At 37.8% G+C, this 17,108-nt stretch overlaps 1 protein-coding gene across 1 annotated transcript; it reads left to right on the forward strand.

The window, feature by feature from the left end:
- The first annotated feature begins 385 nt into the window (after positions 1 to 385).
- Positions 386 to 15,552, forward strand: OVCH2 (ovochymase 2). Its single transcript, XM_065755751.1, is given in 22 exon segments — positions 386 to 476; positions 1,562 to 1,671; positions 1,939 to 2,030; positions 3,142 to 3,314; positions 3,507 to 3,602; positions 4,165 to 4,316; positions 4,983 to 5,178; positions 6,006 to 6,029; positions 7,126 to 7,216; positions 7,324 to 7,457; positions 7,867 to 8,007; positions 8,823 to 8,953; positions 9,335 to 9,449; positions 9,452 to 9,538; positions 10,274 to 10,405; positions 10,821 to 10,901; positions 11,583 to 11,769; positions 12,946 to 13,015; positions 13,560 to 13,755; positions 14,145 to 14,296; positions 14,741 to 14,909; positions 15,332 to 15,552. Coding segments are annotated over 22 exon segments (2,673 nt in total). The 3' UTR covers positions 15,385 to 15,552.
- The last annotated feature ends 1,556 nt before the right edge of the window (positions 15,553 to 17,108 follow it).

Raw genomic sequence — 17,108 nt, forward strand, 5'->3', positions numbered from 1 at the left:
GAGCAAATGGCAATTGATGCTTTGTTCAGGTGTGTTCTGCTTCTGTGCTTAGATCAGCCTGGGTAAGTGTTGCTAGCATGCAATCTCTACTTCTGGTTCTGTCAGTTCTGCTTGAAAAGAAAAACCCTAGTATTGGTGGGGGGTGGGAAGCAGATTTCAGCAGCTGGTATTTTACAACAAAAGCTTCAGTAATGAATGAAGTCTTATGAAAGAATCATGCTCAGTTAAATGTGAAAATCTTACTTGCACAGTTAAGTACTTTATGGCTGGATTAATGAGTAACTTCTACTTCAATTAGTTGATGTTCTCCTGTGGTGCAATATATGCGCTTCTTTTTCGCTATAAATACTCTGCTTGTTTTCAGACTGTCACTTAGCACCTCAAGATGTGCATTACTTCCAGTAAGCTGCTGTTACTGCTGATGGGGGTGGTTTGTATTACAGAGCCCCGTGCTGTACCATACATTCTTCAGAAAGGTAGGAACAACATTTCTCATCTGGCTTTAACTATCTATTTTCTACGTACTAAAGGTTTTGCTCATAGGCAGTGACAGCAGTGACTGCTGAAATAAAGAAGCTGCCCTAAGTTTCACCTGCTGGGATTTTGATCCTGAGAGCTGGTAGATCTAGGCACAAGGTAGCATTGGAATAAATTGTCTAGTTTTAATTGTTCGTTTTCGTTTCATTCCAAGCCTTTAACATAATGCTATTTTTAATGAGTAATTTTCAAGCAACTTCTGATTTCTTGATGATTCAGTATGAGTAAAATTAAATAAATATGAATTATAAACAACTGAATTAAGTACTTCCAAATTTGCAACAGATTAATGAAGGTCCTAATTTAGCAAGTTACCTTTGGGCTGCAAATAAGAGTCTTCCCTTACATTGTCTTACATGCTAAGATCCAGCATGTACAGCTTTTTGGCACACTTGACAATTGTTCTCTCCCCTTAGTGAAATATTAGTAAGCTATAGCAAACCAGAAAATAAAGTGTTGACTGTTCTTATGCTTTCATTTTAGATTTGCAGCTTTATTTCCTAAGTTCTGCAAAGCACATTTTCATTGCAAAATTCTATTCTGGCTGTCAAAACAGGTGTGGTGTCTGAAGCATTATTGTAAGCTGTTCATTTCAGAAGCCTAAAATGTAGCTTTCTGTCAAGCAGTATTCTCTTACTTCATTGTAGTGCAACACACGTGAATGTGATGCAGCTTACATGGAAATTTCTCATCCAGTCAATGATGATTTTATATTTTTCTCCACTTTTAAACCCTATACCAAATTCCTTTGGGTACAAACTAAATCTCTATATAAAAATTTTGTCTCTCGGTCCTCTTTCTTCTTTCCCCACTACATATTTGCACATGGCAGTGGTGGGTGAGGTGACTATTCATGCAGGTTTAGTCTGGGCAGCTCAATATGAAGTGTGGTTCCTGCCCTGCTAGAGATGCTGCACCTGACCTATGTTTCAGGCTGTGTCTTCCAATTGTATTTTACTCTTAAGTGGAAAAAATGAAATCTAGAATAAATCATCCCTTCTTTTTCCTTTTATTTATCCCTCAGATCCTAAGTGTGGGCAGAAAGTTCATGAGACAAAACCATGGAGTTACTTTAACCTTTTCACTCGCATTGTTGGGGGAAACCAGGTGAAACAAGGCTCACATCCATGGCAGGTTTGCACAAGCAAGTGTGGTTTTATCTTCAGAACAAAGTCCTTATTTCTTTGTTTTTACAGAAATGACAAAAGAAGGAAACTGTTATACTCTGTACTTATTTCCACTTAGAATGTATCATTGAGCTCCGCTCTGCTGTTATGAAACTCAGTGGAGCAGACAGGGGTACCTGTGTACATACTGTGTCCTTTCTTCCTCTGACTGCACTTCAGTCAGAGCAAATATTAAGACTCTGTGTACTTGACGTGTCTTCTTTATGTGAACCAGGTTTCCTTGAAACGAAGAGAAAAGCATTTCTGTGGAGGCACCATTGTTTCTGCTCAGTGGGTGGTCACAGCAGCTCACTGTGTCTCAGACAGGTATGGATGTGATCTTTCAGGAGCAGGCTGCAGGTGCACAAAAACGTTGACTGTAGAAGTGTGTGTAATGTAGCATCTTCTTCTGGAGATTACTCACAGATACTGCTCTTTCATTTGTAACCATTATTTTCCATGTTTTAACAGAAAGGGTTTGAACATTTCAAAAATAACAATAAATAGCCTTACAAGCTGGGATAGAGACTGATTCAGAACTTGTAGGTAGAAATCTGGTATCACTATAACCTAGTTTATAATCATAAGGTGACTACATTATTTTTTTCAGAGGTAGCAGCTAGAATCACGTACGCAGTTAAATGGCGAATGGACATAGTACAGATCTCTTGTGTGCTGATAATTAAGCCTTAGCTCTAAAATAAATAATAATAATAAAAAAACAAAAATCGTCAGCAAGGCTTCGGTTGTGCCTTCACAGAAGTTATAATTATCTTGTAGCAAATACTTTGTACAAATGGATCACCTGGAATTATAAGTTTGATCTGTACTGGAGATGGTTTGTGATCACATCTTTGTTAAACTAGCTGAGAACTGAAGTTTGCTTTAACTACAGAAAGACAGGCAATAACTGAATTAGCTTAAATTCTCCTGATACAAAGCAAGTCATCAGGCTGATGAATGACTCTGAAGCAGGATAGCAAGTTTATCGTGGTGGCTTGTTGGTTTTGTTTGCTTCCTTGCTGCATGTTTTGAGTTGGCAGTAGGAGCCAAGACAGGATTCACACTTTTGAAACGTGAACTGAGAATGCTAGAGAAGTGGCCTTATTTTTTACTGTGCTTCTTTGTATCCACATTTTTCATCTTCCACTGGAATAGCAGTGTGATTAAAAAACTTGAAACACAAGAATAGGATCTGGTTCTTTAGCAGGCCACTTAAATACAGATAGTAGTGTAGCAGAATGTACTTTTTTGCTGTTCTTTTATCTCCCAGCTCCTGCTGTAGGGCTGATTCAACTGATGCTGACTGTGCACACTATAAGTCATAAGATGGAAGGTATTAAGTATAATTAGTAAAACTCTTCTGTTTACAAATGACTACATGTTTCCTTTCATTCTGAAGATCCTGTAGTTCAACTTTCATTTTGCAATTCTACAGGAACCTTCTCAAGTATTTGAATGTCACTGCAGGGGACCATGATTTAGGAGTCAGGGAGAATGGAGAGCAGACACTCCCTGTTAAATATATCATTAAACATCCAAACTTTGACCCCCGAAGGCCGATGAACTATGACATAGCCCTTCTCAAGCTGGATGGAACCTTCAACTTCAGTAAGACCGTAGTTATGTATGGCTAAAATAAAGAAGAAGCACAGATACATTATCAAATGTTAAATGAATTTCTTAGATGCCACAAAAATAAATGCCTTTGGCTCCTAGAGAACTAAGTGAGAAATAATTTTTATTTTTATTTTAATGATGATGCTCTTTCAAATACTTATCAAGAAGCTTCATGTATGGCAGGTCCATCAGTTTTGCCAGCATGTCTTCCCGATCCAGGTGAAAAATTCGAAGCAGGTTACATCTGTACTACTTGTGGCTGGGGTCGTTTAAGAGAGAGTAAGTTACTGGAATTGTTCTTTGGCATTCTGATTTTGCTGTGTTTTTCTCAGTCCTTCATTCCTGTTTTCTTCCTGTTCTTAAAACTGCAATGAATTGTCTAGCAAATCCGTATCTGTGTAGAAAGCAGATGTCATCAGGTCATTGAACGTTTTCTTACCAGATTTTCTCACTCAATTTTAGTTATTTTTTTGAGAATTCTATCTGTTCTGATATGCAGTGTTTATTTCTGCAGCTAAGAGCTTGACTGCAGAAGCTGTAGGCAGCTCAGAAGTAAACTGCCAACTGAGCACAAAAGATTGTAATCTCAAAATGGACTCTTTGCTAGCTTCTATCTTTGAATTAGTTCAAAATGGATTGTATATCATTTGGAGACACTGAAACTTATTCAAGTAAAGCTGCTTATATTTGCAGTACTGTATGTTTAACAAAACTTGCTCCATGTCTTTTTTACAGTTATGAACAAGTTTTCACCATGGTTTTTTTTTTTTGTGTGTCATCAGTGGCATTAAGTTTACCACTCAGCATTTCATTTTGAACATTTTTTGTTTGTTTGTTTCAGATGGAGTGCTTCCTCAGGTTTTATATGAAGTCAATCTACCAATTCTAAATAGTAAGGAATGCTCAAGAGCATTGTCAACTTTAAAGAAACCCATCCAAGGTGATACTATACTGTGTGCTGGATTTCCAGATGGAGGGAAAGATGCCTGCCAGGTCAGTTGAGCAGAGGACCTTGTGTACTTAAAATGTTTCTCAAAAGCTCAAGTTTGCAAGTACCTAAGTGAATAAATATATTGTAAATTTTGGATTTTACTTTGATGTGTGAATTATTTAAAAGGATCTACGTGGGAGAATGCATAATTAATTCCATGAATCTATTTAGTTTATTGTGTGAATTGCATGACATATTCCTGACAGCAATTTCACAGTGTATCCCAGTGCTGTAGTGTTCAGGACTTTTAACTCCAGAGCACTTGATAAACACTGATTAACAAATGATCCTAGCATGGTATGGAGGAAATTAGAAACTATTGCCTAGGAGAACAAGAAAAAAAATGTTGGTTCCTTGTCTTGGGAAAATTTTAAAAAGGAAAAACAATCTCCTTGCTCCTTTTGTCACACTGAAACACAGCATATATGCACCTGAGTGAATTAATTCATCTTGCTTGTCATCACAATCCTGACTAAACACAATCAAAAGGAAGAATTTTTTTAATGTATTTTTGTTGTTGGTGGTGGGTTTTTTTTTCCTGAATGACTATTCCCTGTGTAGTGGATTTATTGCTACAGTACAAAAGATGACAAAAAATAGACTCCTCGAGGCTAGGTTAGTGGTGGACGTGCACTTTTGCGACCTGTGAATTTTGGGGGTTCTTACAGGGAGACTCCGGGGGTCCTCTTTTGTGCCGACGTAAGCATGGTGCCTGGATTCTCGCTGGTGTGATTTCCTGGGGGATGGGATGTGCTCGTGGCTGGAGAGGTAATGAGATGAAGAGACATTATGAAAGAGGCTCTCCAGGAATATTCACAGACCTCAGTGCAGTGCTTTCCTGGATTCAAGAAAATATGAGTGCTGGTATTAATCTCTACAAAAACTTCTCTCTCACCTCTGTCATTTTTGTGTCTCATAATAATATTTCATTTAATTTTATATTTTTCAAGATACAGTGCTAATATTTTTCCCACTAGAAACTAGCTTCAACTGATAATTAGAAAAAAAAAAGGACCTTTGTAATGTCAAAGAAAAATGAATAGGCCTTAGGTTCTGAAAAATATGTTTTCAACTAAAGAAAAATAAGAGAAAGGCAGTGTCTCATCAGTATGAATTTACAATAATGAATCATTGAGCTTTCAGGAAAAAAAAAAAGATTATTAGTTACTATAGTAATTTTGATTAAAGAATATTGGCTCCAATGCGCAGAGCAAGTGATCTGGGTAAATGAAGTGGGGACACAATGCTCAGTTGAATTATGCCAGATTTTACTACCTGCTTTTTTACACTGATGCACTGGTGTAAAGAATCTTGACTGTTACTGCTGTCAGGCTTAGTATCTCTGGTGATAAGTTGGTAGTTGGATTCTGCTACCCTATCTTGAGATGTGTACTATTTATTCAACAGGCAGGTACAGATAGGATGCTGCTCAGACTGAGCAGTGGCCTGCCAATGTATTTTCAATTCTAGATGTGTCTTCTCTAGAGTTGGGTATTCTGAAGTCAGTTTTGTCTGAACTTGTGATTTTGATTCCATGTGTAGGCACTATGTCCTCAACAATTCAAATTTGCATCAGTGCTAGCTGTATAAACCTACTATTTCACACTGTTAACAATAAAGCCCATGTTGTGAATGTGAAAGTATAGTAACGCATTCTTTTTTCACTCCCTTCCCTATCTCTTCTTCATTAGATCTGAAAATGAAAAGTTCCACATGTGAGTATAGTGTTTCTTCAGCATTTTATATCTGCATTAGATTATAACCAGCCTTCTCCCCAGATAATCTGATATGTGACCTGTGAAGGGAAAAACGTATTCATAGCATGACTTAGCAATTCACTTCAAAATGCATACTTTAAATATGTGGTTTTTATAGCTCAGTAAACAATTTTCTTACGTAAGATAGTACTTATGGGCTGGTGACTTCAAAAAGGAATTTCCTTTAAGACAGATATATGCAAGGCACTAATCTTATTGAAGTTCAAATAGAATTAGTGGAAAAATGCAAGCCAGAGCCTCAAGCAATGCCTGAAATCTAGTTAACAAGTTGATTCTGTATTTGAATGTATAGATTATAAATAGAAAATATCAGATAAATTGGTAGTTGTTTCTATGATGAATTTATCTACTTATCTGGTGTCTATTTCTGTGAATGGAATGTAAAAAGAAACAAAAAACCCAATTGCTTTCATCCCATTCCTGAATATAATTTATTTTTACAGTTTAACTTATATTTTGATTCTGTGTGTGTACTTTGCTTTTGATAAATGTCTTACTAGCTTTGGCAAGGAAAAGAAAATGCAAAGAGGAGGCATTTTTACAGATACCTATATTTTCTAGCAATTGTTATCTGGAGAAAAACACTTCTGCTTCTTCCAATCCCATATTATTCTGTTGCAAAAGTATCCTGCTGCAAAATAGCTAAGAACTTTATTACAAATGAGCAACAATAAATGCTTATATCCTGAGGTTCTTCCTCTCTGAAAAATCCTTATACCAAAATCATCATTTAACAAATAGGTGATTTAACTTCTTTAACATTTAACGTTAAGGTGATAAGCAAGCACCACTGTTTTTACACTAAAATGTGATAGGGCACTCACAGAGCTTGGTTTTTGCCTCTAAATTATATGCTTTAAAAGTGACTTGCTGCAATTTCAAATAGAAGAGAAGGAAGACCTAGCATCATTCTGCCATCTGAAACAAGGTGCAGATGAGCAGTCTTAAGTCTCACAGTACTCTCTAATGTTTGCTGTAACAGGATTGTGCATGTGTCAAACCTGATTCTTCTTATTCTTACTCTACAATGCAGCATTTTGTAGCACTCAGGATGGTGAGCTCCCAGACAGTGAAGGAGAATTAACTTTTCCTGGGAGTTCTGAGCACTTCTATCAAAACCATCAGTGAGTAGACAAAACACAGACTTTCCCCAGAACCTCTTTCTAGTACCTGTGTTGTTGTTGTTGTTTTTCATGCAGCTTTGTGAATAGGAGCAAATTTATCATTACAGATTATGTGTATGGACTCTGTTTGTACCAGAAGGAAATTATATATTGCTTCATTTTTCCCGCTTCGATATAGAGCCAGAAACATTTTGTGACTATGATTCTTTATCAGTCTATTCAAAAGACAACAGACTTGTTGGTGAGTTGCTGTCCTTTTGTTCTATAAAATAATGTCTCCATGTACCCTTTCATTCTAACAGCAACAGAATACAGAGAGGACATTTCATTTGGTGATATTTACTCATGGCTTTACAATAGGATGAATTGTGATGTGATCTTAAGCTGAAAGATGAAAGATTGAAAGGGGAAAATAATGGAAAAATGCCTTTTGAGGAGTTGTGTCAGCATACGAATTGCTGATGTAAAGGATTTTTAAATCTGCATCTTCTATTTGAGCTAGCGTGAAAAGAGATAATAGGGAAGAATAGAAAGGCAATTTCTTTTCCGTCTATAGATTTTTATAAGCAAGTGCTAAAAATTATACAGCAGAATTTTCTCAAATGGCTGAAGACTTTGAACAATGATTATTCTCTGAAATTTTGTTTCAGGGAAATTCTGTGGAGGAGATCTTCCATTACCTATTTTGATCGGTTCCAATAATATAAGGCTGAAATTTGTTTCTGACAACAAGGATTATGGAACTGGTTTTTCTATGACTTATAAAGCTCTTGCACCAGATATTCTTCCTGGTAAGTCTAACTAAGAGAAAGCTTCTGTGATTTTTCTGAAGTGTATGGTGTATTGAACATGGCTGCTGTGTGGAATTGCAGAAAAACTGAGATACCAGGAACAGAAAGGAGAGATGCCTCTACCCTAAATCCTCTTGAAAGATTTAATGTCCTTCTCTACTTATAGAAACTCTTAAAACTTAATAAAATCAGTCACACAAGACAGATTTCCTATGAAAGCTACTTTCAATTTTGCTGTGCAGAGTGGTTTATCATCACTAGGGGGCAGGTCCAAGAGCCACCTCCTGAGTCTGGACAATACTTTTTAAAACAAACCTGTTGTTTCTGTTTCTGCTTTTCCAAACAGCTTCATTCCTTTATGATCTGTAAGGCAGAGAATAGGGAGGAATGCCCTCCAGGGGGCCTTGCCACTCCACTGTATAGCACGAAAGTCATATCTACTGGTTGTGTTCTGCATCTCCATTTTCATTTCCAATTAAAATTGGCAAATGTTCTTCTGTCATGCCTATGTCCTGCACTTCTATCATTCCCGGGCAAGTAACTTAACTGCACTGCCTGTAGCAAAGGGGACATGCTGTAGTCATAAGTGAATGTCTCTTCTGCCTGGGAACAGATGGATGAAAAATTTTTGTCATGTTTTTCTTACAGAAGGATTAGGCTTGCTGCTGTTTTCCTATTTCTCTGTGTGAAAGCACCACAGGAGGTTTTCTGGATTTTTTTTTCCTCTTGTGTGTGTGTGTGTGTGTGTGTGTGTGTGTGTGTGTGTGAAAGATTTAGTAGGTACTTCAATTTTTTGTTTTTCCCTGGATTTTCAGACTCTGGCTGTCAGTCCTTAGCTGTCCTTTTTGAAGAAGGAGTGCTGCAAAGTATGCACTATCCAGAGCACTACAGCAATCTGGCAGACTGTCAGTGGATTATCTATGCACCAGAAGACCATGTAGTCAAGGTATAATAAGTACCTTTCTGGTGTTTGCAGAATGAAAGTGGGCATCATTTAACTGACAAGAAAGCGTGCAGTTAAAGACAAGCAAGATCTAGTAACAAAAGCTTGAGTAATGCTGTTGGACAGAGCTGAGAAATCACTTTCTGGCCCAAAAGGCAGATAGGTTTTGACTTCTCCTTTAGGGTATAGTAAAATAGGATTTCCTGGTTTAAATTTTATCATGACACATTCTTCTAGCAAATTTAATGTGATGTGAGAGGTCTGAACCCTACAGGGACCAGACTTTAAGGGAATCCTTTAAAATATTAAAGACCTTGTTTAGAGCTTTGAATTTCAAATTGTGAATTCAACAAGGTTCACTTTTTTTTTCTTTTTTTTTTAAAGCTTACATACCAGTTTTTTGAAGTAGAAGAGAGTGAAGATTGCTCTTATGATGCTGTGACTGTGTATGAAGATGTAGAAAAAGAGGAGGAAATTGGTTTGTCTTTTAATTTTTACATATTTGGGGACCTATTACTTCTACTTTCAGTAGCCTTCTTTTACAGGGTAAATTGAAATTCATCTCCGGAGTCTGAGGTGTTGCTGTAGGTACTAGATTAGGTACCTTGAAAATACTTGCTTGTGTTGGTTCTTCTGTTCCTCTTACAGAGACAAAAAGACATCTAACTGCACTTGTGTGTATTTATATTTTGTATGGAATGCAATCTGAATTCACATATATTAAAAAGAAAAATATAAATGGAGAGTGGTCATAACACAGTTATTTGGTTTTATAGTAATGATGCCAGGTAAAAGAGAAAGCACCCAGGAGTTCTCCCTTTCAGTATCCAGTTTTCACTCAAGATGAGCATTCATGTGATAGAACCACATGCCTAGCTGGAGATTCCTTTGGAATCATCAAAAGAAAGAAAGACCTGTCCCAGACAAGTCTTTTCAGCACTAACTGATCCTGATACTAAGGTTAGCACTGGCACATGTTAGTGTTTCAATGCTGATAAGGAAGCTCAAGTTTCCAACGTAATCTACATGAAATGGTAACCTGTGACCATGAGAGCTGCAATAAAATCTTGTGAAATAATGCTAAGAGACTCTTTGTTCTTATGAGATAATTACTGAACAAAGTGACAGAAATAGAACAGTCTTTCAGCCTCTGTCTGCTTATCCAGTCCTCTCTTGTGCATAGTTTTGGGTTTGTCTGTCTGTTTTACGCTCTTGTGTAACAACTGAAATGCACAGAAAGTGCATTCATATGCACTGTTGGAAAAGGTAAATATGAAAAACTACATTTTAATCTGCTGGGAACCTTTGCTCTCTCATTTTTAGCTAAATCATGTGGATTTGCCCTACCAGCACCTGTTCTAAGCTCCTCTTCTATGATGCTGGTCGTCTTTCACTCTGATGAAACGGAGACCTTTGAAGGATTCAGAGCTACAATCACTTTCATTCATGTTACAGGTAATAGAAGTCTGTAACTTGGGAGATTGCCTCACTAGGGCAGTGCAAAGGGCTCTGCAATGAATGGTGATACTCAGAATGATGTTGCTCTAGGAGATTCTCACCTAAAATATTGTTTTGGTGAAAAAAAAGTCTTTGTTGTAAGCTTTTTGAGGGATTGGACAAAGGACCTGTTGACTGGGTGAGGAAAAACAATGGATCTCTCCCAAATGTCAGTTTTGTTTTGTGTAAAAGCAGTATGGTTAAATGTTACATGTCTCTTTACTCTATCATATGAAGATGTAATAACATAGATTCCTAGGGTACAAATCTATTGCTTCCACGTAAATGATTATAGTGGAAATAAAAAGGATTTTGAAATAAAAAATATTATTCAGGGCAGCCTGCTAACAGATTCTCTGGTTTTATTTGATAGATTTAGATACTTTGGATTCTGCTAGTGCAGAGGTATTTGAAAATACAGAGATGACTGAAGAAGAAATACAGGTTACAACAGGTTAGTCAACCTGATTTCTGGTTTCTCTGTGGGAATGTGGAGTACCTCTAGGACTGTAACTTAAATGTTGTTTTGTCCAAATATTTCAGGACTGCAGTCTGAATTGTCCCACGATTTTTCATTTTCACACGGAGGAAATGAGAAGATGATAGTAACATTTCTACGTTTTAGCTTTCAAGTAGCAGAACCTATTTTTTCTTGTTTCCTTCAGCATGTTAAGTTACTTAGAGCAATGCGATGACATTGTTTCAGCCCATGAGTCAATTTACACACTGTTTTGTGAAAGATGATTGCAAAGGGTGCAGGGTAGTTGGAATTAATGACCAGAGTTCTAAAACTTTTTTGTTTCTTTTTTTTTTCCATTGCTTCTATTGGTTTATGAAAAATGGGATGTGTAGGCCTGAGACTAAAACTTTTGAAGTGCCATAGGATCTGAAAAATCCTCTCATAAGCAGTTGCTTTCACCTCAGTGAAGCTCAGTTTTGGCAAAGAGCACCACATTTCCTCGTGCTATCTCTGAACAAGTGGATAATTTCTAAGGAGAGAATTTGAAATATGCAGCAAATAAGTGTTGAGGGAGAAGCCTCAAAGTTGTGGGGTGGCTCTTAAATGGGCTGTTCTTTGTGTCACCCGTCTTAACCTCCTAACAACATATTGAGACATTAATCTTTTCTTTGTTAGACGATATTTGTGGAGTGCCTTCAAATCAGCCAAGGTTCATCTTCAGTAGGATAATAGGAGGTGAAGAGGCTGTGCCACATTCATGGCCTTGGCAGGTCAGCATACAACTTTCAGATGAACATGTATGTGGAGGAGCAGTTCTTGCCAAAGAATGGGTTGTTACAGCTGCTCACTGCTTTAATTCTAAGTAAGTACACAGGGATGAATCCTCCTCTGGGAATGTCTGCATTACATAGTGAATCTCTGCAGGTTAGTGGTTCTGCCCAGGGAGACTGGCATAGTTTGTTACCACCTGCTTACAATTTTGGTTGGTACAGGATTCTTTTACTCTGCACACATGTACTAGAATTAGAGTGGCTACTTGAGAAATAGCCTGCTTCTGTAGCCTTGGATTCATTCAGACCAGCTTGCAGAAGATATGTTAGGGTACTTGTCACCCATTGTTTACTCTTGGATAACTTCTCTCTGAGTCATTTACAGAGCATAATTTCCTCTAGATAGAGTTAAAACATAAAAGAAAAAAAAAGGAAGTATAGATTTTATTTTTAAAATTCTCACAGGATTGATGATAATCAGGTATTCTGATTCAATTTTTAAATAAAGTTGCAATTACTGAAAATGTAGGGAAACTTCCAAAAGACCAAAATAACGAATAAGCTTAGATATGTATATTTTCTGTTGGAATTTGAATTGAAAATGCTGTTTTGAATTTTGGACTTTGGCTTTTAAGCTTTTAAATATCAGTTTGCAAAATTTTATTTCAAGAGGACTGTTGTACTGCGTTGGAAGTATGGCTTTAAGATCCATAGTATGGAAGATTTCTCTATTGTATGTTGCAATCGTGTCAGAATTTGTGAAAGTACCTTAATGCGATTTCATCAGGGAGTTAGGACAGGCTTTCAAGGTGTGAGAGGGTTTGGTTAAGAAAACAGAGGATGCAATATTTCTGTTACATTTCTTCATATCATTTGATGATATGAGTAGCTGTGCTTCGCACATTATCCACTTTTTCCTTTACGATAGAGACCAGCACCATCCTTGCACGGTGTAGATGATGGTGTGGAGGCCTTTAGTTCTGCAGCAGGAAGCTTTAGTCTTTATAAACCTGATCTTTCTCTTAGTTCACTGTTTAAAGGACACCATGGCCTCATGTTTTGTGCTCTCTTGAAGTCAGTGAGAAGACTTCCATAGATTTTCATGGGAGTGGGATCCTCAGGCAGTGTTGGCCCAGGAATATGTAGAGCTTTTATATTTATTTGGGGTGGGGGAGGTTATAAGACTGTTGCATTTCAGGAATGTTGTAACAGCCTGAGAATGTATTTAACTCCTCCCCCCCCTCCCCCCCTTTTTTTTTTCTTTTGAGGGAACTATACAGGGATTTATGGATGGTGGTCACAGGAATTCATGATCTTACAGAGCAAGAATACAGACAGGTACTCTAAGTTCAGCTTAATAAGAAAATATAAATCAATATTACAAAATTATTTGTAATGTAAATGCACCTCTCAAATTACTCATGATGCATCAGACTTACAGCCTGAATGCCAGTCTTCATCTACACTTGCACAACAATTTCTATGTGACTGCCAGAGAACTTGTATCAACACAGACCTGTGCGTTCATCAGTAATGAAATTTAAACCTTGGTATTCCAGAGGGTGATTGAGTGAAGAGATTTTATCTCTATTACTAAGATAGGAATAATAAGGGCACGGCTTTCCAGTTTACTCAGATTGGACTAATGATTTTCCAAGACCCTCTTCCTACACTTGCTGAATGGAGTTTCCTGCACGTTCCCTGATTCATGTCTGAGAGCCATAATCTTGACTTGTTAATGTAAGAAAGTTGGTAACTTCAACAGCTGCTTTTAGATGTTTCTTTCTCCCCCAAGCATCTTGCATGTAACTTGAAAATTTATAAAACCAAAGGCTTAAATTCCCAAGTCATTGAGCAAATGTCAATATCCTTACTTTCCTAGAAGAGATCAGTAAAACAGTATATTATACATCCAAGCTTTAACAAGACCACTATGGACTCTGACATCGCTTTACTACAACTGGCTGAGCCCTTAGAATTCAACCATTATGTGCATCCAGTGTGCCTCCCTGCCAAGGAAGAAGTGATTCAGCCCTCCAGTGTATGCATTGTCACAGGATGGGGAGCACAGGAAGAAGGTATGTAGTCTTTGCCATTTTGAGGGTTGAGCAGGCTGTGTCTGTATTTTATGGTTTGTTCCATGTTGTAATATGAGTTGAATCTATACTTTGAGAACTGATATATTAAAAAGTTTTCACTTACCTAAGCTCAGATAGACTTGCATGTGGAAGTGAGTATAAGTAAAGCAATCGGTTTAGATTTGGACCATTTGAAAAGGAAAAGAAGCCTTAAATAAGCAGACTGTATAAAAATCTAGAGATGCGTAGTGGAGAGCAGTCCTGCTGTGCTAGAAATAAAAAGCAAAGGAACTAGGAGATATTTTTCATTCTTTGTGATAAAAGGTGAGGCAGGCATTGTATCATTAATTAATGCTTCTGCCAGTTTCTAAGATGTCCTTCATTTCAAGATAGAGAAAAGAGTAAAAAGCTGCATCAGCTGGAGGTTCCCATCTTGATGCTTGAAGCATGTCAGACCTATTACATAAACCTTCCCAGTAGAGTGACTCAGAGGATGATCTGTGCTGGATACCCTCTGGAAGAAGGCAAGGACTCATGCACAGTAAGTTGCCTTCTGATACTTGAGGTACAGCCAGATGGATTCTGAAAAAGAGGAGTACTGAAACCTCACTATGAGCTTTTGTTATCTTGCAAACAGGCTGTAGATCAGGCCCATCCAACCCGCAGCCCGTGGGCTGCATGTGGCCTGACACAGCTCATGCTACAGCCTTCCCCTTCCACCAGGCCATCTGAGCAGCCCAGCCTGACAGTGCAGCCATCACTCAGCAAGAAGCAAAGTGCACCGTCCTATTAACTCTGTGTCAGCTGGAAGTAGGACGGGAGGATGCAGTGCAGTGCCAAATCATGTTATGGCAAATAATTTTACACATTTTGATATTTGTTGGTTAAACACATGAGCAGCTTAGACCTATTGTTGTCAAAATTATCTTTTAAAAACACAAAGAGTGCTTTTAGAGAGTAATTAAATTCCTTTGTCCTCATGCAGGGTGATTCTGGTGGCCCATTAGTTTGTCCTTCTGAAGATGGCTCAGGATTTTACACCCTTCATGGGATCACTAGCTGGGGCTTGGGTTGTGGAAGACAGAGCTACCCAGGAGTATACACAAATGTTGGTGTTTTTGTGGACTGGATCAAGCAGAGCATTAACAGTAGCGGTATGTATGGAAACAAAAAAATGAAAACAAAAACAGTTAGATCTCCTGGCTATTACTAAATACTTGTCTTGAGGCCTTTTCTAGGATACCATTTTTATACTTGATGTGTCTGGCACTCCCTGAAATTTAAGCTTTTTAAAGTATGTCTGGCTGAGCGCGCAGGTGCAGGTGGAATCTACATCAGTAGTCACTTCTGAGAACTTTGTTTTTTTCAGGATGTATTGTTATTCATGTCTTTATTGCATGTCTCCTCCTGATGAATAGTGCTTTTCTTTACTGCTGCCATGTTTCTTAAGGCTAGCAGAAGTGAGGAGGTGTGAAATGTAACATGACAACAGTGAGTCCATTTTAATAAGTTTACTGATAGCCTTTGATAATCTCTGAAGTATTTATCTTGTTTTTCTGTTTGCTTCTTTTTGTAGATCTGCCCATTTTCACGATGTTAACTGTCAAAAGAGGAGTTCTGATGGACTAATTATAAAACACTTCCAAAGTACACATGCCACTAAAAGCTAAATTTGGTGAGAGAGTATTAGTTTGTGACTGCTGGAGAGATCTTAGAGTAGCTGATCATTACTTTGATTAATTTACTGCTTGTTCACCTGAACTGAGACTTCGACCTTATGTGTATGTCCCTTAAGTTTACTTACAGGTTTCTGACACTGACAGTCTGTATTAGAAAGAAGGATAGGTCACCTTATACTGTATGTCAAGCATGCACTCAAATGCAGCACTGGAGAAAACAAAAATCAGTGTGAAATAAGCATGTGTGCTAAACAACTGAAGTCAGTAATCTTTCCATAAGGTCAATAAGAGTGTTAGCTCTGGCTCTGAAGGGACCTAGGCAGTGGCATTACATATTACAGGATCAAGAAAAACACTGTTTAGTGATTAGTCATGTGAATCAACTAAACTGCTTGGAAAATAGTATTTTAACATGCCCAAATGGTGGTCCTTGTAGGTCTGATCTGACCAATGTGTGTGTCTACTATTAGAATGATTTTACTACATTATTTACCTGTTACTGTAACAATTTTTCTACATTTAATTGCACCAGAAGAATTTTGGTACTTGGAAAGCTGCCGCCAAATGCAAAGTGTAAAGGTGCTCAAAACTGCTTGGGCTTTTGAGATATAAGGAAGGTTCAACAGAGAGCATGGGTGACTTTCATGAGCACTTTCTGGTCTACTACCCAGTGGAATCATGTATTGATGCAAAGCTCCATGTATTAGCTGGTGTGCAAGATTGTGCAGATTTTTACATCTTGTTAGGTTAAAATTCCAGTGAAAGGCATTTTCTAGGCATTAAGTGACTTGCTATGAATGTAGGGAACTCTGTGTGGTAAGGACCGTGCTTGGTGCAAATACATCTCAACCATCCAGATCTTGCTGCTTGTGTGTACTCTAAGGTTTCCCTTGCATCAACCGTAGTCCCACTTTGTGTTTTAAAACAGCTGTGTACAATATGTTGCTTTAGGTCTCTTAATCCTGGTTAGCGATGGATGTATTGACAGAATTCTAAAGGAAGCCTCAGTGACCTGTTGAACGTTCATCGTGTGATGTTGCAATGCTCTGTTCCAAATTTCTGTCCTGATGAAGAGATGATGTTTTGATTAAAAAGTAAAATCAGCCTTTTGAAAAATTGGATATCAGTATTTTCTGTTTTAACAAATGGCTTCTTGTTCAAACAGAAGTGTTCAAAAAGGCAGGTGGTCCAAGCCAGCAGCATGCAGTAACTGGCAAATACCCTTATTAATCTGTCCATACAATCAAAGAGGTACTGTGTAATTCACATGCTGCAAAGTGAGCACATCTGCTTGCAAATAGCAATTTAATGCCCAGATGGATGCTTGCACTAGAAATTGTGATATCAGGCTCCAGTTAGTTTTGCAGACCGTGCTGTGCACAGCTGTAGTATTTAGAAAGGAGATGTGGTATCAGCTGTGCTAGTCCTATTGAATGCAACGGATATATGGATACATGCAGATGAACTAACATCACTTCACGTGCCTTGTGTGTGTTAGGAGTCCTGTCTCACTGCAGATGGTTTGATTGTTAAGGTACTTTTTGCTTGGCTGCCTTGATGCTGATCTTTTGCATTTCTGTGAGTATGGTTTCTCAAGTAATCTCATTTTGCTCCTGTTGTATCTTTGTAGCCTGTTGAAAGCTACAAGGATCTTTTATCAATAAGAGATGTGAA

The sequence above is a fragment of the Cyrtonyx montezumae genome, unplaced genomic scaffold (assembly GCF_038088225.1).
Source record: "Cyrtonyx montezumae isolate F1298 unplaced genomic scaffold, pur_monq_1.0 scaffold_10, whole genome shotgun sequence".
NCBI lineage: Eukaryota > Metazoa > Chordata > Aves > Galliformes > Odontophoridae > Cyrtonyx > Cyrtonyx montezumae.